Source organism: Amblyraja radiata, chromosome 2 (assembly GCF_010909765.2).
Source record: "Amblyraja radiata isolate CabotCenter1 chromosome 2, sAmbRad1.1.pri, whole genome shotgun sequence".
Taxonomy (NCBI): Eukaryota; Metazoa; Chordata; class Chondrichthyes; order Rajiformes; family Rajidae; genus Amblyraja; species Amblyraja radiata.
In genome coordinates, this window is record NC_045957.1 from 4,015,251 (window position 1) to 4,041,471 (window position 26,221).

General features: G+C 43.2%; 1 protein-coding gene across 4 annotated transcripts in view; it reads right to left on the reverse strand.

Moving 5' to 3' along the window:
- Positions 1-26,221, reverse strand: part of dlec1 (DLEC1 cilia and flagella associated protein) — a 164,492-nt gene that overhangs the window by 72,156 nt on the left and 66,115 nt on the right. For all 4 annotated transcript variants that reach the window (XM_033040742.1, XM_033040735.1, XM_033040762.1 and 1 more), the window contains 6 exons: positions 24,589-24,674; positions 22,328-22,502; positions 20,028-20,121; positions 18,546-18,676; positions 13,749-13,907; positions 853-992 (listed from right to left, as the gene is read on the reverse strand). In XM_033040742.1, coding sequence (XP_032896633.1) covers positions 853-992; positions 13,749-13,907; positions 18,546-18,676; positions 20,028-20,121; positions 22,328-22,502; positions 24,589-24,674 — 785 coding nt within the window. The remainder of the gene's footprint in view (positions 1-852; positions 993-13,748; positions 13,908-18,545; positions 18,677-20,027; positions 20,122-22,327; positions 22,503-24,588; positions 24,675-26,221) is intronic.

Sequence of the window (26,221 nt, forward strand, 5' to 3'; positions counted from 1 at the left end):
CCACCAGCTAATAATGCTAAAAGCTGTCTGTTACATTATTTAATAGCATATGGAGAACATAGCAACTGTGTTCTTAAGAGATAATGGTGTCTGATTACTGTGGGGTAGTTACATGGAAGCAGTTTATTTTCCTATGTTTTCCTCAATACAACATTTTCTCTGCCTGTTAGTTTTTAAAGTAACTTTTAAGTAGTTCTCTAGTTGCAGATTGAAATAGCATTATAACCAATTTGGCCCGCATCCCAATTGAAATTGTGTTAAAATGAATAAGACAATATTTCACAATTCATAATTTGTGTTATAACTGATCAGCATTTGGGAAATATGCAATACAGCAGAACTACCTGGGATTCCAAGAGGTAGAAGAGTAGGTTAATGTGGAGCTTTGTATGACCTGGAGTTCACCAACTGAAGATTTAATTGTGGCCTTCTAAAGAGAATGGGACAAATGCTTGAAAAGGAAAAGTTGTGGGCTGTGGAGAAACAGTTGGGAAGTGGGAATCATGGATAGGTCTGTCCGAGAGCTGATGCCAGAGGCAATGTGGGCTGATGCTCTCCTTCTGAACTGTATGATTCACATGCACAGTGAAGTCACCCCAACCATCCGTGGAGGATATAATGTGGGTGAGGTGCTACCACAACAACAGAAGACAAAGAAGGTGGAAGAGAATATGGGGCATAAAGAGAACAGGGCAGCACAGGTACACCAGAGGTCTCTGATCCAGATAGGAGACCTGAAAATGCAATATAACAGCACCACAGAATACATTCGGAGCGTGAACCTTTGCAAGGGGCCAGGATGCTGCATCCAGATGGATGAGTGAGATAGATTGTTGAGTTTGCTTCGTTTACCTTGCATCTCCATTTTCTACATTCAGTTCAAGAACTGTCTTCAGGCTTTGACACTTGGTGGGCGTAAACAGTACATTCACAGTGTATTCAGACAGTGGTGGCAGATCTCCACTCGATGGTTCAAAGATAAATTGTGACACCTGCAATTAGATAGTGATTGTATTTAGAGGAAATGTAACCACCTGCTATGACCTGGATAGAAAAGGTGTGTGAAATGAGCGAATGCAGGCAAATTAGAAACATAGAACATAGAAAATAGGTGCAGGAGTAGACCATTCGGCCCTTCGAGCCAGTATGATTCAATATGATCATAGAAACATAGAAAATAGGTACAGGGGGAGGCCATTCGGCCCTACGAGCCAGCACAGCCATTCATTGTGATCATGGCTTATCATCCCCAATCAATAACCCGTGCCTGCCTTCTCCCCATATCCCTTGATTCCACTAGTCCCCAGAGCTCTATCTAACTCTCTCTTAAAGCCATCCAGTGATTTGGCCTCCACTGCCCTCTGTGGCAGGGAATTCCACAAATTCACAACTCTCTGGGTGACAAAGTTTTTTCTCACCTCAGTCTTAAATGACCTCCCCTTTATTCTAAGACTGTGGCCCCTGGTTCTGGACTCGCCCAACATAGGGAACATTTTTCCTGCATCTAGCTTGTCCAGTCCTTTTATAATTTTATATGTTTCTATAAGATTCCCCCTCATCCTCATCAAACTCCAGTGAATACAAGCCTAGTCTTTTCAATCTTTCCTCATATGACAGTCCCGCCATCCCAGGGATCAATCTCGTGAACCTACGCTGCACTGCCTCAATCACAAGGATGTCTTTCTTCAGATCAGGAGACCAAAACTATACACAATACTCCAGATGTGGTCTCACCAGAGCCCTAAACAACTGAAGAAGAACCTCTTTACTCCGATACTGAAATCCTCTAGTTATGAAGGCCCACATTCCATTAACTTTCTTCACTGCCTGCTGTACCTGCACGCCAACTTTCAGTGACCGGTGTACAAGGACGCCCAGGTCTCGCTGCACCTCCCCCTCACCTAACCTAACCCAAAGTGGATAACCTCACATTTGTCTATATTATACTGCATCTGCCACGCATCTGCCCACTCACTCAACCTGCCCAGGTCACCCTGCAACCTCCTAACATCTTCTTCACAGTTCACACTGCCACCCAGCTTTGTGTCATCCGCAAACTTGCTAGTGTTGCTCCTAATTCCCTCTTCCAAATCATTAATATATATGGTAAACAGTTGCGGCCCCAACACCGAGCCTTGCGGCACTCCACTAGCCACTGCCTGCCATTCTGAAAAGGACCCGTTCACTCCTACTCTTTGCTTCCTGTCTGCCAACCAATTTTCTATCCATGTCGACACCCTATCCCCAATACCATGTGCTCTAATTTTAGTGTCACCAGTCTCCCGTGCAGGACCTTATCAAAGGCTTTCTGAAAGTCTAGATACACTACCTCCACTGGCTCCCCTTCATCCATTTTCCTTGACACATCCTCAAAAAAATTTCCAGAAGATTAGTCAAGCATGATTTCCCTTTCATAAATCCATGTTGACTTGGACTAATCCTTTTACTGCTATCCAAATGCCCCATTATTACCTCTTTAATCATTGACTCCAGCATCTTTCCCACCACCGAAGTCAAGCTAACTGGTCTGTAATTCCCCGTCTTCTCTCTCGCTCCTTTCTTGAAATGTGGGATAACATTAGCTATCCTCCAATCCACAGGAACTGATCCTGAATCTATTGAACATTGGAAAATGATCACCAATGCGTCCACTATTTCTAGAGTCACCTCCCTGAGGACTCTGGGATGCAGACCATCAGGCCCAGGGGGTTTATCATCCTTCAGTCCCATTAGCTTACCCAATACCATTTCTCGCCTACCTAATACTATTTCATCCAGAGAGTTGTGAATCTGTGGAATTCTCTGCCACAGAAGGCAGTGGAGGCCAATTCACTGGATGTTTTCAAGAGAGAGTTAGATTTAGCTCTTAGGGCTAAGGGAATCAAGGGATATGGGAAAAAGCCAGAACGGGGGTGATCATCCAAAATCAGTACACCGTTCTGGCTAGTATCTTTGCTACTGCTTACCTTCTTTTTCCCAATGAGCCAATGAAATTCACCGGTCAGCATCGGCTACAACCTACGAGAATCTTCGACCTCCTGGCAACCCATTAGGTGTTCCAGGCGACCCACCAACGCTCGAGAATTCTCGCTACTCTCCATGGCGGCTTCATTCTAGTCGTCGCTAATTTTTCAACATGTTGAAAAATTCACGGCAACCATAATGAGGCCGCGACTAGTTTGCAGAATGCGGAAACTCCTCACAACCATGAAGGAGACTCCCCGGCAACCACCCGCGAACATATGGCGACCATGTGGCGACTGCATATAATCTCCTGCAGTCGCATAGAAAGTTGCCTAAGTAGGACAGGCCCATAAGTGTAGATTGGTTATTTCCTACTAACCAATTGTAGTGCTTGTTAGTAGTTGCTCCGCCTAATATGTGATTTATACTACAAAGAGCTTGCCTACGCTATTCAGTATGAGTAGCTGCTAGGAACTGTAATGTCCTGCAGACCGACGCTGGAAGTGGATTTTAATAAAAGTGTTGTATCTTGATATGTGTTTGACTCGATTCATTACATGGTGTCAGAGAGTGAGTCTTACCTGCTCCGTTCACGTTTATCAGGTTTTGTTTTATTTATTTGTTTATATACAAGTTATCTCTATCATGGCAAACTTGTCTCGTCGTCCTAGTCCTCTGATCTTTGACTCTGACATTGCTGAACACTGACATCTTTTCGAGCGCGACTACATTCACTATGTTCGCATCGTTCATAGCCACGATCCTCCAGATGTACATGCTTAGAAGTATTACCCAACCTAGCTGGCCTAGAGGCAATGAAATATGCGGACAGTTTCACATTTGAGCCTGCTGTTTTAGATGCGAATGGACAGATCCTAGTGCGTGCAGAGATGATTGATGACCTTGCCGTCCTACTTGCAAAGTTCAGACAGTTGTGTGACCTGCCCTCGAACTACATTATTAAACGTACTAGGTTTTATGCTCATATGCAACAGATTGATGAACCGATAGAATGTTTTATCAGCGGCTTGAAACACATGGCTGCACGCTGCCAATTTCGTGATTTGTGCGATGAATTCATCCGTGACAAGATTGTTGGAGGTATGCTTAATAACAAGTTAAGAGATGAACTACTCCAAAACAGTGACCTGACCCTTAATCAAGCCGAGGCCCCATAGCAGAAGCGTCCACGTCGCGGGGCTGGAAACTGGAAGTATCCTGAGCTAATTCTGCTACCACCATCATCTATTGCGACAAGTGATGGCTTCCACTGATTGTCGCCGGAAGCTTGCGCCCTTTTCAGGACCGACGATGACAGCGAGGCCAACATTTGTAACAAGATGGACACGAAAAGTAGAAGATCAAGCCAAGCACGCCTGTCGGATTGCTGAGGTATCATCTTCTCACATTAAGTCTGTGATCTCTGGCCAGCGTTCGCAGTATAGCGTCAATAATACAGACACTTCCTGTCGTAACAGTCGTTCCCAGCCTTTTCCGGCCTGGCAGCAGAGAAGGTCTGCTGCTCAATGTCCTAATTGCAACAATTTTCATGCTACGGGTTGAGAGTTCTGCATTGCTTATGGTAAAATCTGTAATTTCTGCAAGAAATCAAACCACTTTGCAAGATGTTGCCATTCCCGTGCGACTCAATCCACCTCAAGGATGAGCTTGCAGCTGTTACAACATGAGCTTGCTGATAACGAATACCAAGAGCCTGATTTGCCATGCCCCGCTCAACTCTCTGAAAGTTGATGAGGATTCGCCTAGGGGGAGGAGCTCAATGTATAACAACATCACGGAGGTCTATACATTTTTTGCCATCGTTGATGGCTATTCGTCTTTAAGGTATCCTCCTTTAGATACCTTTAGATACCTTAATAGCACCTTTTTTTTTAAAGCACAAACAAGATTTTTATCTGTTTAATTTTTTTGAAAGTAATTGTGTATCACATTCTTTTTTTCTTTTTCTAAGGCACTTTACAAGAAGGAGATGCAATATAAATCTAATAAACCGGGATGACCACCCAAGTCCTAAAGTTCTGAGGTATTTGTTTGCACCATATGATTCAGGAATATTACCCTGATTTACAATGCAAGACGATAGACAAATAAAGAATGGAGGAATTACATTTTGTAGTTGGAATATACGGGGTGCCAACGAACCAATTAAGAGGGGTAAAATTTTTGCCCAACTAAAATCGTTGAAAAGCGACATAATGTTTTTGCAGGAGACACACATGAAACAACAAACACAAATAAGATTAAAGGCGAATTGGATAGGCCAAACATACTACTCCTCATTTACTTCTAAATCTAGGGGTACAGCTATTCTTATTAGGAAAGGTATTCCTTTTAAATTAAAGAATACCATATCAGATAAAGAGGGAAGATATATTATAGTTTCGGGTGAAATTTATGCAACCCCACTAACTTTGATAAATATTTATGCTCCGAATTTTGATAACCCCCACTTTTTTGATAAAATTATTGACATAATATCAGAGTTTAATTACCAAAATGTGATAATAGGGGGGGACTTTAACTGTGTTTTAGATTCATATCTAGATAAATCAGCAAAACAAAAGAAGAGTAATTTAAAATCTAAAACTAGCGAACTTCTAAATACATATATAAAAAATACGAATATAATAGATGTATGGAGATCTGCTAATCCAGTTGGAAGGGAATACTCGTTTTACTCTTCGGTGCATAAAACTTATTCAAGAATTGATTATTTTTTAGTGGATATGAAATTAATGCCATATACAAACAACCCAACATACCACATTAGTAGTATCTCAGATCACTCCCCGTTGACATTCTCAGTAAAATTTGAGGGAATGCCGGGCAAAAATTTTTTTTGGAGGTTTAATACACATATTTTAAATGATGTGCAAGGCTATCAATATTTAAAACAACAAATGGAACTTTTTTTCGATACAAATGATATACCAGGTACTTTGCCTTCTTTACTATGGGAAACTTTTAAGGCATTTATGAGAGGAATTATAATTTCATATCAAAGTTTTCAAAATAAAAAGAATAAGACAGAACAATTGTTGTTAGAACAAGAAATCAGACAGTTAGAGATGGATAATGCCAAAGATTCCACGACAGATAAACACAATAAGATAATATTACTGAAATTTAAACTTAATCGAATTTTATCGGCAAGGGTAATAAGACTATTCCAAATGACAAAACAGGAACATTTTGAGTTTGGTGACAAACCACATAAGCTTTTAGCTCGCCAATTGAAAAAACAAGAAAAGGAAAATACTATAACCAAAATTAAATCAGAGAAAGGAGAATTACTAATACTACCTAAAGATATTAATAATAGATTTGCCCAATTTTATCAAAACTTATATACATCTAAAATTAAAAGAGAAGATAGTAAAATAAAAAAATTTCTAGATAATTGTAATCTTCCAATACTGGACCTTTTGGAACAAGAGGAATTAGGAGCTCAAATTACAATCAAAGAAATAGGTGAAACAATAAAATCGCTGAAAAATGGTAAGACACCGGGACCAGATGGTTTTAATAATGAATTTTATAAAAAATTTCAGGAGATAACAACCCCTTATTTATTTAATTTATACTCCCATGCTTTTAAAGAAAACAAACTACCTGAAACACTAACAGAATCAACTATTACACTTATTCCAAAAAAGATAAAGATTTAGAAGATCCGGGCTCGTACAGAGCTATATCACTTTTAAATACAGATCAGAAAATTTTAGCAAAGATTTTATCAAGAAGATTAAGCAAATATATTAGTAAATTGATAAACCCTGATCAAACGGGGTTTATACCTAAAAGACACTCATTTAATAATCTGAGACGTCTGTTTAATATAATGTACTCGCATAAAGTAGAGGAAGAAGATATATCAATTATTTCTTTGGATGCAGAGAAAGCATTTGATCAGGTAGAGTGGCAATACTTATATAAAGTACTACAAAAATTTAATATGGGAGAGAATTTTATAAGATGGGTAAAATTATTATATGATAAACCGATGGCAAGAATTTTAACTAATAACATGTTATCTCAAAAATTTCAACTATCAAGGGGTAATAGGCAGGGATGTGCACTATCACCCCTGCTATTTGCCCTTATGATAGAACCCCTGGCTGAAAGTATAAGAATTCATCCGAATATTCAGGGCTATAATACCAGAGACTCAAAGAATAAAATCTCATTATATGCAGACGATATACTTTTATATATTACAAAGTCACAAACGAGCATACCAAATTTATTAAACTTAATAGAGGAATTTGGGTCTTTTTCTGGATATAGAATAAACTGGAATAAAAGTGAAATCATGACATTAAAACCTCAAGAACCTACACACTTACTGAAGTTCCCCTTTAAAATCGCAACAGAAAAATTTAAATATTTGGGTATTCAGATTACTAGAAAATATAAAGCATTATTCAATGCTAATTTCATGCCTTTATTAAATAAACTTAATACGTTGATTAAATTTTGGAAAACACTTCCCTTATCATTATTAGGTAGAATAAATGCAATAAAAATGATCTTCCTACCACAATTATTATACCTATTTCAATCTATACCGGTATATATACCAAAATACTTTTTAAAAAAATTAGACTCTAATATTACTAATTATATTTGGGACTATAGATCACATAGAATCACAAAAAAACATTTATGTAAACCAAAAGAGGTCGGGGGACTTTCACTTCCGAATTTTATGTATTACTACTGGGCAGTGCATATTAAGAATATGATTTATTGGTTGGATAGTGCTACCCAACAGACAGAATGGATAAAAATGGAGAAGGAGGATTGCCATCCTAGTAATATAGGAACGATCCTCTTCTCCCCAAAAAAACTGAATAACACAATATATAAGAAGAACCCAATTATATATGGTACAATAAGAATTTGGAAACAAATAAAATTATCTTTAAAATTAAGAAATCTATCACTGTTAATGCCAATAGCGAATAACCCTTTATTTAAACCATCTCTTATTGATAAGACATATAACCAATGGGAAAGTCTCGGAATTAGAAGGATCGGGGATATGTATGAAATGGGAAACTTACTATCATTCCAACAATTACAATTAAAATTTAAATTGAAAAACAACCAATATTTTAAATATCTTCAGATTTGCGATTTCGTGAAAAAATATATACAAGGATATCAAAAAGTAACTCCTGACTTATTGGAAGAGGCAATGAATATTGAAGCTGACTCACAAAAATTAATATCATATTTATATAATAGTATTCTAAATATAGACCTACCATCGACAGAGGTACTTAGAGAAGAGTGGGAACGGGAACTAATGATAAAAATTACGAAGGTTAAATGGGAAAAATACCTGATATATATTCACAAATGTTCAATTAATGTAAGACATAATTTAATTCAATTTAAAATTGTACATAGATTATATTACTCAAAAACAAGATTGAACAAATTTTATCCAAATATATCCGCCACTTGTGATAAATGTCTAGCCCAAAAGGCAACTATAACACACTCCTTAGTCTCCTGCATAAAACTTTATAGATTCTGGAATGATATTTTTGAAATATTTACAAAATTATTCAAGACAAGAATGGAACCTAATACTGAAATGATTATATTTGGCGTAATGGAAGATGGGAATAAATTGAACACATCTCAAAATCTATTCCTTAACTATGGTTTAATAATAGCAAAAAAATTAATTCTTAAATTTTGGAAAGGTACATCAATACCAACGCTTAAAATGTGGATTGCAAGTATGTTGGACACCGCTCATCTTGAGGAAATGCGATTCCTCCTAATGGATAAATCAGACCAATTCATAACGAGTTGGTCTCCATTCGTCGTTTTTTTGGAATCATATGGTGCAACACAATTGTAAAAAATAACTGTTTCAGGACTGGACGAGGGTTGGTCAAGACTATAAATAATGATCTCCTCTTTTTTTTTTTTTTTTTTTCTTTTTTTCTCTCTATTCTCTCTCTCAACTTTTTTCATTTACTCGTTTTCTTTTTTCACACACTATATATTTCACATCTTTCTATCCTTTACTATCTAACTTCTTTTTCTTATTCTAATCTTTTTTCAGTGTAACAAAAAAAAAAAAAAGAAGTTGTACATAAAATGTATTATGAAAATATATATTAGGCACTTTGGTGCCATATGACTGTACTTACTTCTAATAAAATAAAATATAAAAAAAAAAAAAAAAAAAAAAAAAAAACTCTCTGAAAGTACAGATAACAGTTCAGCAATCCACTCTCTCCTCCCTCCTCTAATGAGCAACTTGACCCTGAGGTAACCATATTTGTGAATAACAGGCCTGTGATTGCGAAGGTTGATACTGGCACAAAATGCAACGTCATCTCATTATCAGAGTTTTAAAAAATTCGTAATGCTGAACCTATTGAAAAGGCCTCGGCCATGCTTTGGGCCTATGGGGGAGATGTTCTACACCCGGTTCTACATACTAATTTAAAATGCACCATAGACTCGCAGCCCCACCCTAAAGTTTTATATCATCAAGGAGGATTCTGAGACTCTGCTCGGTATCAATGCATGCCACGATCTAGGCCTGGTATACTTTGGCCGCGCTGTCCCTCAACTCTTTCTCGCTGAGGGCCCCACTCAGCAAATACTCTCTCAATACAAAGGACTGTTTAACGACGAGCTTGGCAAGTTGCCCCTCAAATACCACATTGTTGTTGATCCCAACGTTACTCCTGTGGTTCGAGCACCACATAGTGTTCCGCATGCCATGCGTGACAGAGTACATAATGAACTCAAGCGGATGGTCTTCATGGGTGTTACTGCTGAAGTTACAGACCCATCTGTCTGGGTTTCCATCATGGTGGACCCGCAATGAAAAAAAAGCAAGGAGGAGAACCGTATCTGCATAAACCCCAGAGATCTTAACACTGCTATCAAACGCCTGCACTACCCTATGCGAACAGTAGAGGACGTTGCTGCTCAAATAGGCAATGCATCAGTGTTCTCCGTTCTGGATGCCAAAAGCTCATTTTGGCAGATTCCACTGGACACAGACTCGTCCAATCTTACTTCGTTCGGCACCCCCTTTGGCCGATACAAATTTCTGAGAATGCCCTTAGGCATCAACTCAGCCGAGTATCCATGCGCCATCATTGCTGATGACATTCTCGTCTAAGGACACAACCTGGCTGAACATGATGCCAATCTGAAGAAAGTACTAGACTGTGCCAAAGACATTCAGATCAAACTCTCAAGTGTAAGTTTCGGGTCCCGGAGGTTACCTACGTCGGACATGTTTTCACAAATGAAGGTCTCAGACCAGACACATCAAAAACTGCAGCTACCAACGAGATGCCGGTTCCTACTGACATTGCGAGCCTACAAAGGTTCATTGGAATGGTGAACTACCTGGGGAAATGTATTCCCAACTTCAGCAACATATCTGCCCCCCTGCGACAACTGGCACACAGAGACGTTGCATGGTCCTGGTATCCGCAGCACCAAAGAGCTTTTGACACTCTCAAGTTGCAACTGGCTAGCGCACCTACTCTCGCCTACTTTGCTTTGGAGTTACCAGTAACGCTCACCTGCGATGGGTCCCTGTACGGACTTGGTGCTGTTTGCCTGCAGACCACTACCGATGGTGACTGCAAGCCTGTTTCTCACGCCTCTCATACATTGACTGACACTGAACAACGTTACGCCGAGATCAAAAAAGAATTGCTCGCAGTGGTTTTCGCCTGCACAAAATTGAAGGACTTTATTTTTGGAAAGTCTGTGATTATAGAAACTGACCACCAGCCGTTGGTCACCATCTTGAATAAACCCATCCACGCTGCTCCGGCTCGCCTGCAACAAATGATGATGCAGCTGCAACGGTTTGATTTCAACATTGACTATAAAAAAGGCAAGGACATGCACATAGCTGACACGTTATCAATGGCCCCACGCAAAACCAATGAACAACAACTCTCTGAACAGGACCAGTTCTCAGTAATGAAGGTATTGTATTAATCCTACTGATTGCTTGAGCAGCCTAGCAGAGCACTCGGCTGCTGACGAGACTTTACAAATGTTGCCCGCAGTCATCCGGTGTGGCTGGCCGGAGAAACAACACAACACCCTGCTCGCAATCCGCCCATACTTCCTGGTTCGCGACGAACTGGTGTTACAGAACGGGATTATAGTTAAGGGCCACAAAGCAGTTGTCCCAGCTGTCCTCCGGGACAAGTACTTTGACACCATCCATAGGGGCCACCCCCGCGTGGAGGCAACTTTACGAAGGGCACAAAGCATGTTTTGCTGTCCTGGTACGACCAAGTACAAACGCGACAAAACCGAAGTCTGCGCCATCTGCAAAAGCCTGACATCAACAGAAGCAGACTTTACTGCCGCACCCGGTTCCTCCTCTTTTGTGGTCCACGTTAGCCACCGATATATTCGAATGTCATGGGAAACACTATCTGGTTCTTGTTGACTCTTATTCGGGCTGGTGTGACATCGATCTATTCCAAACCATTACATCTGAAGCGGTTATCGAGAAGTTGTAGAGCCATTTCTCTGTGCACAGCTCCCCTGCATGTCTTCTGTCCGACAACAGCAGATAGTTCACCAGCAAGCTATTCAATAACTTTGCGAAATGATGGGACTTTCAACATATTACCAACGGCCCTGAGTTCCCGCAGTCCAACGGACTCGCCGAACACGCTGTCCAAAGCGCAAAACAACTACTGGTGCGGTCATACCTTGCAAAATCGGACGTATACCTAGACCTGCGCTGGCGCCGACCTGTAGGGGGTATGGCTGCCTAGCCTGCAACTGTCTGTTTTTCATTTCTTTTTTCTTATTTTTAGTTAGTTTAGTGTTTTGTTTTTAAGGAGTTCTAGCTTTTTTATGTGTGGGGAGGGGGGGGGGGAAGGGGGAAACTAATTTTCAGGGTCCCTACCTGGTCGGAGATGCAGCTTTTCTCCGGGCTGCACTTTCGACCCGTCCTCGCGGCCTACCAGCGGGCATGGAGCGGCATTTCCTGAGGGGATCGCCCGGAGCCTCGGCATCAGCGGCATTGGCGGCGGCTGCGGAGCTGCGGGTCCGAGGAGCGACGGGGCCGTCCGGAGCCGCGGCATCGGCGGCGGCGGCGGCACCGGCGGCGGCGGAGCTGCGGGTGTGAGGACGGCGGTGCAGCGCTGGAGCGCCATTGCGGGGCGGGCGGTGCCTTGCCTGGGTCGCCGCGCTGGAACTCCAGTGAGCTGGGACCGGCATTAAAAACATCGCGGAGCTGCGGGCGGCGGCGCTGAAACTTTACATCGGGAGCCTGGGATCTCGCGACGAGATCGCCAGTTGAGCTCCATTCGGCGCGGCCTTGTCGGCTCCGGAAGCCACGGTCTCGAGTAGGGAGGCGGCCGTTCCAGGGTTCCCAGGCCGTTGGGAGGACTCTCCCGACGCCGGAACATCATCACCCGGCGAGGACGGCCTGGAACATCGGGCCTCCGTAGAGGCAACTGTGGAGGCCTCAATAGGCCCGACTATGGGTGGACATTGGGGATGGGACTGGACTTTGTGCCTTCCCCCATAATGGGAACCATTGTGGGGGGATGTTTTTTATGTTAAAGCTATTTATTATTGTTATGTTTGTATTCCTTTTTTTAATGTGCTGCATTGGCAAAAAGAATTTCACTACATCTAGGTGTATGTGACAATAAATCAACCTTTGAACCTTTGAACCTGCTGAATTTAAGGAACATTGCTAGGGATCCCATACTGGGTTCCCCAGCCCAACGACTGATGTCTCTCCAAACCCATGCTGCCCTGCCTGTGTCCCAGCAGCTTTTGTAGCCACAAGTTTGTTCCCCGCCTGCGGTCCTGAAACAACTACAATTCAAACGTGATACACAGAAATGTTTTTTTGACAAATCCAGTAAGCCACTTAAACCTCTCACCAGTGGACAGGTGGTTCGCCTCCAGACCAACAAAGGCTATGGCCGTTTGTGTCACATCTACAGCCCAGCCAAAGAACCGCGCTCCGTCCTGGTTGACGCGGACGGAGCCATTGACAGACGCAACCGTCAACATCTCCTTCCAGTGAAGGAACCGCATCTTGCGACTCCACATCCAGATGTTTCACGTTTTGTATACCCTCCCACTACTGGTCCTGCTGCCCCACTATCAGAGACTGTGTCCCCCGCGGCCTCCCCGCGGCGTTCGGTGCCTAGCTCGCGTACTTCAGCGCCTCCCCTCCCCGGCGGGTCCCTGGTCACATCCCCGGTTCCCTCCCCGGTAATTTCTCCGTTGAAAGGAGGAGATCGGATTTGTACCGCACACGTGGACGGGTTAGCAGGCCACCCATTAGATACGGTGATTTTGTGTAACTATCTATACTTTATGCATTATTAACGTTCCCACGTATCTATGCTTTCTTTTGTTTCTACAAGGATTGGTTATGTCCTATTAACCAATTGTAGTGCTTGTTAGTAGTTTCTCCGCCTATATGTGTTTTATATTACCAAGAGCTTGCCTACACCATTCAGTATGAGTAGCTGCTGGGAACTGTAATGTCCTGCAGACCGACGCTGTAAGTGGATTTTAATAAACATGTGTTGTATCTTGAAATGTGTTTGACTCGACTCATTACAGGGATCGCTGGTCGACGCGGACTTGGTGGACCGAAGGACCTGTTTCCGTGCTGTATCTCTAAGCTAACGTAAAAGTAAACTAAACGAAGTGAGGAAGAAAAGCAGATCTCAGATAACAACCCTCTTGGGTCCCAGAACTGTCCCTACCTCTTCTTCTCTCTCCTTCAGGCATGCAGGACTCTCTTGCAAAAACCATGAAGCAGCCAGCTGGCATTTGTTCTTGAGGTGCAGGCTGCAAGCAGCTCCGGTTCCGAACTTTACCAGGCAGAAATCCAGAAATGGATGGTCTATGCAAACCCGTGGACCCTGAAAAAGCAACAACAGTATTTGCAACAGGGTTGTGATGAAGGTGAGAAAGAATACAATGCAGGTTGGTGGTTTAATTGGCCATTATTAATCATCCCAAATATATAGATGCATGGTAGAATATGGGGGGGAGATAGAGGATGTTGACAAGGATGTGGGGAATAAAGTTGGTTTGTGTAGGAGTAGTGTAAATGGGTACTTGATGGTCTGAATGGACAGTAGGCCGAAGAGACTACTTCCATGCTGTATGGCTATACGACTCAATGGAAAATGATCAGAGATTGCACATTGGTGCAATTGAGTTAGGTTTTAAGATGGAAAATTCATCTATTTTAATATAGAAAGGAACATAATAAAAAGGAATTGCAATGCTGGTTCATACCAAAGATAGACACAAAGTGCCGAAGTAACTCAGCGGGTCAGGCGACATTTCTGGAGAAAATGGACAGGTGATGTTTCGGGCTTCAGACTGATTGTAGCAGGGAGAGTGGGGGGGGGGGGACACTGGATTGAATTAATGAACAAGTCACATACAAGGAATTTGCCTTGGTGCTCCGCCCACAAGTGACAACATGACATACAGTGGCAGCTAGGAATGACACATAAAACATTAATGTGCTATTTTAATGACACATAAAACATTGCGAGTTCCTTTTGAAAATGTTCATCCATCAGATATAGCCTTGTTATTATGCAAACCTTCTCAGAGTAAGTATGGTTGGGTAATGTACAATGGCATGTTGGGGAGGCTCATAACACAAGTAGGACCAGAGGCTACAGAAACAAGGACATCAGAAGGATGTCAACCTGTTTGAATTTGTTTTCAGCTGAGGCACCAGGAACCGATGTAATGAGGATAAATAAGCGGGAGTTAAGGCGGTATTATATAAAGCCCCAACTCATTGAGTTGCCCACAGTTCATTGAGTTTCCCCAAATGGCTAAATACTTTAATCCTAACGGCAGAGTTTTGGACTTGGGTCTGTAGATGCCTGCAGACCTCTGATATTTCACCCAGATCCTCCCTTGTGTCTAACGTGCTTAGAAGGTGGACATCAGCAGGCTAATGGAGTGGTGAACATCACCAATATGGCACTTTGTTTTACATTCATCATTCATCCCCCACAACCTCAGATTTCCAGAAATTTTAGTCACATGGGGTTTTTTAAAAAAGTGATTACTGTTGTAATTTTTCAAAAGCTACAAGCAGGTGGGGAACCAGCATTCTGGCAGGCAGGTTTGCCACTGCTACACGGGTGGTTTTAAACTAAATAAGGGGAGAGGGGTGTCAAATGGGATAGTCAAGGACAGAGTTAAAGGGAAAGAGTGTAAAGGGATGGTTAATGACCCCAGAATTAACGGGAAAGGAAACTCACAAAGAGATAGGAGAGTATGGCCAAGTGTAATAGGGATCGATGTGAAAGGTGAGATGCGTAAGGAATTAAAAGTATTATATATGAATGCGCGAAGTATAAGAAGTAAAGTAGATGAGCTTGAGGCTCAGTTAGAGGTTGGTAGATATGACATTGTGGGGATTACCGAGACGTGGCTGCAGGAGGATTGGGCCTGGGAACTTAATATTCAGGGTTATACATCCTATAGAAAGGACAGGCAGGTGGGCAGAGGAGGGGGGTAGCTCTACTGGTGAGGGATGGAATTCAGTCCCTTGCGAGGGGAGGCATAGGGACTGACGAGGTAGAGTCACTGTGGATTGAGTTGAGGAATTGTAAAGACAAGAAGACACTAATTGGTGTTATTTACAGACCCCCAAATAGTAGCCCGGATGTAGGGTGTAAGTTGCAGCAGGAGTTAAAACTGGCATGTAACAAAGATAATGCCACTGTGGTGATGGGGCATTTCAATATGCAGGTAGACTGGAAAAATCAGGTTGGTTCAGAACTCAAAGAAAGAGAGTTTGTAGAATGCCTCCGAGATGGATTCTTAGAGCAGCTTGTAATGGAGCCGACCAGAGAAAAGGCAATTCTGGATTTAGTGTTATCTAATGAACCAGATTTGATAAGAGAACTCAAGGTAAAGGAACCGCTTGGAGGTAGTGATCATAATATGATTAATTTTAATCTGCAATTTGAGAAGGAGAAGGTTAAATCGGAAGTGGCAGTGATGTAGCTGAACAAAGGGGACTATGAAGGCATGAGAGAGGAGCTGGCCAAGGTAGACTGGAAAGGGATCCAAGCAGGAATAACAGTGGAACAGCAATGGCAGGAATTTCTGGGCACAATCCGGAAGATGCAGGATCATTTAATTCCAAAAAGGAAGAAAGATTCTAAGGAGAGTAGGAGGCAACCGTGGCTAACAAGATAAGTTAGGGATAGAATAAAACTAAAAGAAAAGATGCATAATACAGCAAAGAGTAGCCGGAAGCCAGAGGATTGGGATTCAATTCAATTGGGAAACTTTCATAGGACAACAGAAGGAAACAAAATGGGCTGAAAAGATGAAGTACGAGGGGAAGCTGGCCAGGAATATAAAGAAGGACAGTAAAAGCTCCTTTAGATATGTTAAGGGAAAAAGAGTAGCAAAGTCAAATGTGGGTCCCTTAAAGGCAGACATGGGTGAAATTATTATGGGTAACAAGGAAATGGCAGAGGAGTTGAACAAGTACTTCAGATCTGTCTTCACTAAGGAAGACGCAAACAATCTCCCAGATGTGCTGGAGGACAGAGGATCTAAGGGGGTAGAGGAACTGAAAAAAAATTTCATTAGGCGAGAAATAGTATTGGGTAGGCTAATGGGACTGAAGGATGATAAATCCCCTGGGCCCGATGGTCTGCATCCCAGGGTCCTCAGGGAGGTGGCTCTAGAAATAGTGGACGCATTGGTGATCATTTTCCAATGTTCAATAGATTCAGGATCAGTTCCTGTGGATTGGAGGATAGCTAATGTTATCCCACTTTTGAAGAAAGGAGCGAGAGAGAAAACGGGGAATTACAGACCAGTTAGCCTGACTTCGGTGGTGGGAAAGATGCTGGAGTCAGTTATTAAAGAGGTAATAATGGGGCATTTGGATAGCAGTAAAATGATTAGTCCAAGTCAACATGGATTTATGAAAGGGAAATCATGCTTGACTAATCTTCTTGAATTTTTTAAGGATGTGACAAGTAAAATGGATGAAGGCGAGCCAGTGGATGTAGTGTATCTAGACTTTCAGAAAACCTTTGATAACGTCCCGGACGGGCGACTGGTGACTAAAATTAGAGCACATGGTATTGGGGGTACGGTGTTGTCATGGATAGAAAATTGGTTGGCAGACAGGAAGCAAAGAGTAGGAGTGAACGGGTCCTTTTCAGAATGGCAGGCAGTGGCGAGTGGAGTGCCGCAAGGCTCGGTGTTGGGGCTGCAACTGTTTACCATATATATTAATGATTTGGGTGGCAGTGTGAACTGTGAAGAAGATGTTAGGAGGTTGCAGGGTGACCTGGACAGGTTGAGTGAGTGGACAGATGCGTGGCAGATGCAGTATAATGTAGATAAATGTGAGGTTATCCACTTTGGCGGCAAAAACAAGGTTATTATCTCAATCAGGTTATATTAGGTTGTGCAGCGAGACCTGGGTGTCCTTGTACACCTGTCACTGAAGGTTGGTGTGCAGGTACAGCAGGCAGTGAAGAAAGCTAATGGAATGTTGGCCTTCATAACAAAAGGATTTCAGTGTAGGAGTAAAGAGGTTCTTCTGCAGTTGTATAGGGCTCTGGTAAGACCACATCTGGATTATTGTGCACAGTTTTGGTCTCCTAATTTGAGGAAGGACATCCTTGTAATTGAGGCAGTGCAGCGTAGGTTCACGAGATTGATCCCTGGGATGGCGGGACTGTTATATGAGGAAAGATTGAAAAGACTAGGCTTGTATTCATTGGAAAACATTTTCACCCAGAGAGTTGTGAAATTCCCTGCCACAGAAGGAAGTGGAGGCCAAGTCACTGGATGGATTTAAGAGAGAGTTAGATAGAGCTTTAGGGGCTAGTGGAATCAAGGGATATGGGGAGAAGGCAGTCACGGGTTATTGATTGGGGACGATCAGCCATGATCACAATGAATGGCGGTGCTGGCTCGAAGGGCTGAATGGCCTCCTCCTGCACCTATTGTCTATGTTAGTGTCTAATTTGTGGGCAACCAGAAATTGATTGAAAGATACAGCATGGAAACAGGCATATCGGCCCACCGAATCCATGCTCACCATCAATCATGCTCACATTAGTTCTGTGTTATCTCACTTCCTACACATGAGGGGCAATCTACAAAGGCCAACTCATCTATAAACCCGCATGACATTGGGATGTGGGAGAAAACCGGAGCACACGGAGAAAACCAATGCAGTCGCTGGGAAATGTTGGTGAAGTAGACAATACCCTAGCTTATGGGCGGACCGTTCAGAAGCCTAATAACAGAGGGGAAGGTGCTGTTCCTGAGTCTGGTGGCACGCGCTTTCAAGCTTCTGTATCTCCGAACCAACAGATGCGGGGAGGAGAAGGACTGACCAGATCAGAATAAATAGTGTAAGGTGACAAAACATTTCACAAGTGGTCGTGGAAAGGTTGGGGGATTTGGCCAAGGAGATAATATGGCAAGTTGATACTTGTACCTTGTGACATGATACTAACTAACTAACTAAGAATACTAACCACGAAGGTTGCCTCCACACAAAGGATGACTGGCTCCACATGATGCCGGATGTGACACTGTAGGCGTTGGGCCATTTTCTCGGGCTTGCCCCCAGTAAGCAACAGTTCCAGTTCACAGTAATCATTGCCCTCTTCAAAAGATGCAGGAAACTCCAGTCAGAATCATTTCAAAGACACTTGCTAAGATGGTTAAAGACAAGTGAACAACCAACACGATTCTTAAACAATGATCTAGGACATGGAGCAGTACAGCGCAAGAACAGGCTGAAGATAGACACAAAATGCTGGAGTAACTCAGCGGGACAGGGCAGCATCTCGAGAGAGAAGGAATGGGTGACGTTTCGGGTGGAGACCCTTCTTCAGAATGAGAGTCAGGGGAAAGGGAAACAAGAGATATAGACGGTGATGTAGACAGATAAAGAACAAATGAGTGAAATATATGCAAAAAATAATGATGATAACGGAAACAGGCCATTGTTTGCTGTTTGCTAGGTGAGAATGAGAAGCTGGTGCCAAACGTTTTAGTTCCCCATCCCATTCCCATACTGACCTTTCTGTCCTGGGCCTCCTCCATTGTCAGAGTGAGACTAACTGCAAATTGGAGGAACAGCATCTCGTATTTCACTGGGGCAGCTTACAACTCAGTGGTATTAGTTATGATTTATCTAACTTCAAGTAAGCCCTGTATTCCCTCTCTCTCCATCCCTCTGCCACCCAAGTCGCACCAGCTTCTCGTTCTCACCTGGCAAACAGCTAACAATGGCCTGTTTCCATTATCATCATTACATTTTTGCATATCTTTCATTCATTTGTTCTTTATCTCTCTACATCACTGTCTACGTCTCTCATTTCCCTTTCCCCCGACTCTGAAGAAGGGTCTCGACCCGAAACATCACCCATTCCTTCTCTCCAGAGATGCTGCCTGCTCCGCTGAGTTACTCCAGCACTTTGTGTCTGTCTTTGGTTTAAACCATCATCTGCAGTTCCTTCTGAGACAAGACATCTCAGCCCACGATGTCTGTGCCGCTCAGCTCACAATGTCTGTGCCGAACAAGAGGGTAAGACCGTATCTTAACAACCTCGGCATAATCCAAATCCCTTCATTCCCTGTACATCCATGTGCCTATCCAAAACCCTCTGAAATGCCACCATCATATCTGCCTCAACACCAACCATAGCAACGTGTTCCAGGCACTCACCATCCTCTGTGTCCAAAGAAGTTGCTCTGCACTTCTGTCATCTATCTGTAAGCCAGTTCTAAATCCAAACGACCAAGTCACTATCAAACGTGCATTTTAATCTCCTGGATCAGCCTACCTTTTTAGACTACCCCCACTTTTCAACTTTTAAGTGCCACCCCCTATTTTCAACTTTTAAGAATGCGTAATCATATTCGAAAACAAGAAGCGCATTTCTCCCAATGTTTGGGCAAACATTTGCACGAACCCTCAGTGACATTGGTAAGGCAAGATATGACATTACCTATTGTGCCACAAGGAGGTAGCACCTCCAAGATGTGAGAATCATGCATTCTCTCCCACTCAAAATAGATGGATGAACTGCTGTTGTTCCAAATCTGGAAATAACACAACACACAGGGTGACTGAATGCATTTCTGAGCTTTATGAATTTTATACTGACAGAATTGGTACTTGTCAAAGGTACAAAGGGGAACCGAGTGGAGGGACACCGAGAACGAATGGGGAACTGGTGGGGCGGGGGCGGGGGCGGGCGGGGAGTCAGGAGGGGGGGAATTGGGGCGCTGCTGTCACATGCGGCGGCTGGCAGTAGATAGGATTGTTCGGTACTTTTGTAACTTTGTTGGCACAAACACGTGTACTGCCTAGGTTGTGTGCAAAATAAAGCATTTCATGTAACGAAGTATCATTCAATAAAGTATCATTCATTCATTCATTCATTCATTCATTCATTCATTCATTCATTCATTCAAGGCTTTTTCCTACTTTCTGGTTAAAAATGTGTTGTGGTTGGATTACTAACTTTAATTGTCCACATCCTGTGTTCCAGACTCAGAGTCATAGAGTTGTACAATCCAGAAATCTAGAGGTCATGAGAGGGATAGATCGGGTAGATGCATGGAGTTTCTTGCTCAGAGTAGGGGAATCGAGGACCAGAGGACATAGGTTTAAATTGAAGGGGAAAAAATTCAATAGGGATCTGAGGTCAATCTGAAGAAGGGTCTCGATCCGAAATGTTGCCTATTTCCTTTGCTCCATAGATGCTGCCTCACCCGCTGAGTTTCTCCAGCAAATTTGTCTATAGGGATTTGAGGGGTAACTTTATCACATGAAGAGTGGTGGGTGTATGGAACGAGTTGCCAGAGGAGGTAGTTGCGGCTAGGACTATCGCAACGTTTAAGAAACAATTAGACGGGTACCTGGATAGGACAGGTATAGAGGGATATGGACCAAACACAAGCAGGTGGGACTAGTGTAGATGGGACATGTTGGACTGTGTGGGCAAGTTGGACTAAAGGGCCTGTTTCCATGCTGCATGACTCTATGACTCTAAATGGGCCTTTCAGCATTCCATTTGCATGGCTACTTCATTGCCCATCTACTAATTCCTTGTGCCCACATTAGGTCTGTATCATTCTATGCTTTGCCCATCTGTATGTTTGTCTAAATGTCTCATACACATTGTGCTTGTATCTGACTCCATCACCTCTTCCGGCAGTGAGTTCCAGATATCAAACACTCTCTCCATAATAAGCTTCCCCTTTATCCCAGCTTACACTTATGCCCTCTCGTTTTTGTCACCCTTTTTTTTCATTTCATAGATACAGAGCTGAAAATGCCCCTTCGCCCCTCCGAGTCCACGCCGATCCCCGCACACAAACACTATCCCACACACACTAGTGACAATTTCCAATTTTATCAAGTCAATTAGCCTACAAACCCGTGCGTCTTTGGAGTGTGGGAGGAAACCGGAGCACCCAGAGAAAACCCACGCAGGTCACAGGGAGAACGTACAAACTCTGTACAGATGGCAACCCTACTCAGGATGGAACCCGAGTCTCTGGCACTGTAAGGCAGCAACTCTACCACTGAGTCACTGTGCTGCCTTACAAAAGTTTGGCTCGAGGGATGACTTTCAATGGATCTTTGAAAGTCTATTGCTGCTCTGCTACTCACTAAACCCTGAGCCAGAATCAGATGGTTACAAATATTTTAGCACCAGATTCCCCACGAACATACGGTGCGCTAAATGGGTGAGAGGCAGCACGTGTCTGTCCGCACTCTAGGCCAGAAGCGATCACATCCTTCTCTAGTGGTGACCTGAACTGCACACAATACGCGGTCCTACCAGTGTAGTAGCCTCCCAATTCTTATATTCTACCATCACCACCTTTCTACATGTGTTACTTTCAAGAATCTCTGGACATTTGACTGAAAGATATTGAATGGGAACAGGCCCTTCGGCCCGCCGAGCCCACACTGACCATCGATCACCCGTTCACACTAGTTCCACATTATCCCACTTTCACATCTACTCCCAACACACCAAGGGCAATTTGTGGAGGCCTATTAACTTGCAAACCCACACGTCTTCAAAAGGTGGTTTTGCTAAAGGTTTGATGCAAGCTTTGTAAAACTATTCTTCAGTTACATCCCACGGAATATTAGCTTTAGTGCTTGGATTGGCATTGTCAACATTGTCACCAAAAGCTTTTGTTTGCATCCTATCCAGTTCGAGAAAAGATTCAACATGAATACAATCAGCTGTCCACAGTGCAACAGACAGAGAATTCAGTTCCATACCTGAAAATACCTTTTCAAAGTCGTGTTCATGTAGTTGTCACCCGGGATGAGAAAGGCGTAAGGTTTCAGCAGGACCTGAAACGGTTCAGTGGTGCCTTTAACCTCCACCTCCAGCGCTATGATGTTACCCCCAGATGCTGCAGCTGCTTTTATGGATCTTTCCATGCTATTTTTCCTGAAATTTGAAAAGAAAGGTTTGGATTAAAGGTATTTTCTGTGAGGCTTTAATTTAGTTTTACGTAGTCATGGAGTCATAAGCATGGGAACACATCCAACGTCCATGCCAACCGAGATGCCCATCTAAGCTAGTCCCATTTGCCTATATTTAACCCATACCCCTCAAAGCCTTTGTTATACATATATAACATACTAAGTGGGACCCGTTGGGTCCCAGCATCACACAGGAGGGCTGGTCCCCCAACGCAATATTCCACCTCTCCACCAATTCCAATATTGGTGGCCAGTGGGGGGGGAGGGGCTTTCCGAAGCGCTAGTATGGGTGTTGTGGGCTGAAGGGACTGGTTTCCAGAGGGCTAGTATGGACATTGTGGGCTGAATGGATTCTTGGGCTGGCGGCAGTCACTCAAGCCTGTTGTGCTGGCAGCTCACTGACTCACGGCTGGTGGGCTCGCAGTTCACTCATGGCTATTCCTTGAAATTCAATTTCAAGGAGGGTGTAAGGCCACCAAATTCAAGTGCCGTTTCTTACCACTTCAAGCAGGGTGCAAGGCCACTAAAGACAGCAAGTCGTGACCTCTCCCTCCTCCATCTTGCAGAGTGAGCCACACCCACATTTCTGGGTTTCATAGTCCCTCCCCCCCTCCCACCAGAAGGTATGGCATGATTGATAGGAGAGAGAATCTCAACAGGTTTTACACACTAATAACTCTTTTATTTTTCATTGATTGGAAAAATCCTCGGCACCTGATGAGCGTAGGGGGGCTCTGAGTAAGATGGACAAATATCACAGCCGTACGTGGTAGCGTTTTTTCTAAAATCAGTATAAACGCAAACAGGAACTGGTCAAGATTAGACTTTTAATTATATAGAAGGCAAGGCTACTTTAATCAGGCAAGGCAACTTTAATTAGGCAAGGCAACTTTAATTAGGCAAGGCAACTTTAATTAGGCAAGGCAACTTTAATTTGGCAAGGCAACTTTAATTAGGCAAGGCAACTTTAATTAGGCAAAGCAAATTTAATTAGGCAAGGCAACTTTAGCATTTCCAAACCAAAGGCAAGGCAACTTTAGCATTTCCAAACCAAAGGCAACACAGCTTTAGCATTTCCACACCAAAGGCAACACAGCTTTAGCATTTCCAAACCAAAGGCAACACAGCTTTAACATTTTCAAACCAAAGGCAACACAGCTTTAGCATTTCCAAGCCAAAGGCAACACAGCTTTAGCATTTCCAAACCAAAGGCAACACAGCTTTAGCATTTCCAAACTATATTTTCAAACCACATTAAGGGCACTGTCAGGTCAGTAAAACCACTCACAGTTTAGTAGACATGTGTTCAGTGTTATTCACAGCTCAGACTGAGAGATGTGACCCTCTAGCTCCCCCATCTTGCAGAGACTGGCTGAGGCACTCAACACTTCTGGGTTTTATAGTCCCTCCGGTAGGGGCGTGGCCTTCAGGAGAGAGAATCTCAAAAAATGTTAAACACTAATAACTCTTTTATTTTTCATCGATGGGAAAAATCCTCTGGTCCTGCGCAGCGGAGGGGTCTCTGGGGAAGATGGCCAAAAATCACAGCCATAAGTGGCAGCGTTTTTTCTAAAATCAATATACAGAACAACAGGAAGTAGTCAAGATCGGACTTTTAGTAATATAGACATCTACATGTGTTACTTTCAAGAATCTCTGGACATTTGACTGAAAGATACTGAATGGAAACTGGCCCTTCGGCCCGCCGAGTCCGCGTAGAGCAGCGATCCCTGCACACACACTATTGTACACACACACACACGAGGGACAATTTACTATTTACACATATAACATATATATATTACATATATCTGTCTAATTGTCTTGAAAGTTATGAGAGTACCTGCAATGGACTTATCTCGCCAGGCAGTCTGCTTCCAGTGTTTAGTTTGTTATTATTGTCACATGTGAAAAGCTTTGGTTTGCATGATATCCAGTCAAAGAAAAGACTAAACATGAATACAACCAACTGTCCACAATGCACAAACAAAGCATTAGGATAGAGGGTACAACAGTGTGAGTGCTGGGATGGTGCCTTGGAAATAACTTACCGACTACCGCTGTTACATTCATTGGCATTTGAAGGTTCAGGAATATTGCGCAGGATAAGGTAAAGCACACTGTGGTATTCCTTCAGCTGTGAAAGGAAATGATATCACTCAACATAAAGATTGAATCAAATATATAAACTAAGGAGGGCCTTTCAAAACTGTAGCTTGGGACAGTTCAATCTGGCTGCTTTGGATGCCCTTCTCAAAACTAGAGGGCATTGCTTTAACTTGGGAAAGGAAAAGTTTAAAGGAGATTTAGTTTTGTTTAAGGTAGACATAAATGCTGGAGAAACTCAGCGGGTGAGGCAGCATCTATGGAGCGAAGGAAATAAAGGTAGACAAAAATTCTGGAGAAACTCAGCGGGTGAAGACTTGTTTAGTTTAGTGTAGTGATACATTGCTGAAACAGGCCCTTCGGCCCACCTGGTCCACGTCGAGCAGCAATCCCTGCACGCACACTATCGTACACACACGCGAGGGACAATTTACAATTAGCCTACAAACCTGTACGTCTTTGGAGCGTGGCAGGAAGCCAGAGGTCCCGGAGAAAACCCGCGCAGGTCACGGGGAGAACGTGCAAACTCCTTACAGACAGCACCCGCGGTCAGGATTGAACCATAGTCAGTGTCTCTGACGCTACAAGGCAGTAACTCCTCCGTTTTAATGCCACAGATCTTGAGGCAAGATTTATCTACAGGGAGAGTGGTGGGTACCTAGAATGCGCTGCCAGGGGAGGTGGTGGAAGCAGATGCATTTCAACATTTAAGAAGCATTTGGACCGACACATATAAACAAGCTGGGAATGGAGGGCAGGTGTGTAGCATATATTGGACTCGGCACTGACATGATGGGCTGAAGGGCCTGTTCTTGGGCTGCACATAGAACAGTACAACACAGGAACAGGCCCTTGGGCCCATAATACCTGTGCCAAACCTGATGTCACGTTGAACAAATCTCTTCTGCCTGCTCATGATGCATATCTCTCCATTCCCTGCATATCCCCCATGTACTTATTTAAAAGCCTCAAAATGCCACTAATGTATCTGCCTCCACCACTACCCCTGGCAGCACTTTACAGGCCCTCACACCTCTGTGTTAAAAACTTTTGCCCCAAACATCTCCTTTAAGCTTTCACCCTCGTGCCTTAAAGTTCTACCCTCTCGTCTTTGACATTTCTACCCCGGGAAAAAAAGGTTTTGACTGTCTTCCCTATTTCTGCCTCTCATAATATTATATACTTTCGTCAGGACTGCGAAACTCAAGAGAAAGTGTTATATGTTGTCCAGGCAGTCAAATGGATGCCTGGAATGTGCTGCAGATGCAATAGTGGTGTTTACAAGGTTAATTCCCGGGATGGCGGGACTGTCATATACTGAGAGAATGGAGCAGCTGGGCTTGTATACTCTGGAGTTCAGAAGGATGAGAGGGGTTCTTATTGAAACATAAGATTGTTAAGGGTTTTGCGGAAGGAAACATGTTCCCGATGTTGGGGGAGTCCAGAACCAAGGGCCACAGTTTAAGAATAAGGAGTAAGCCATTTAGAACGGAGACGAGGAAACACTTTTTCTCACAGAGTGGTAAGTCTGTGGAATTCTCTTCCTCAGAGGGCGGTGGAGGCAGGTTCTCTGGATAC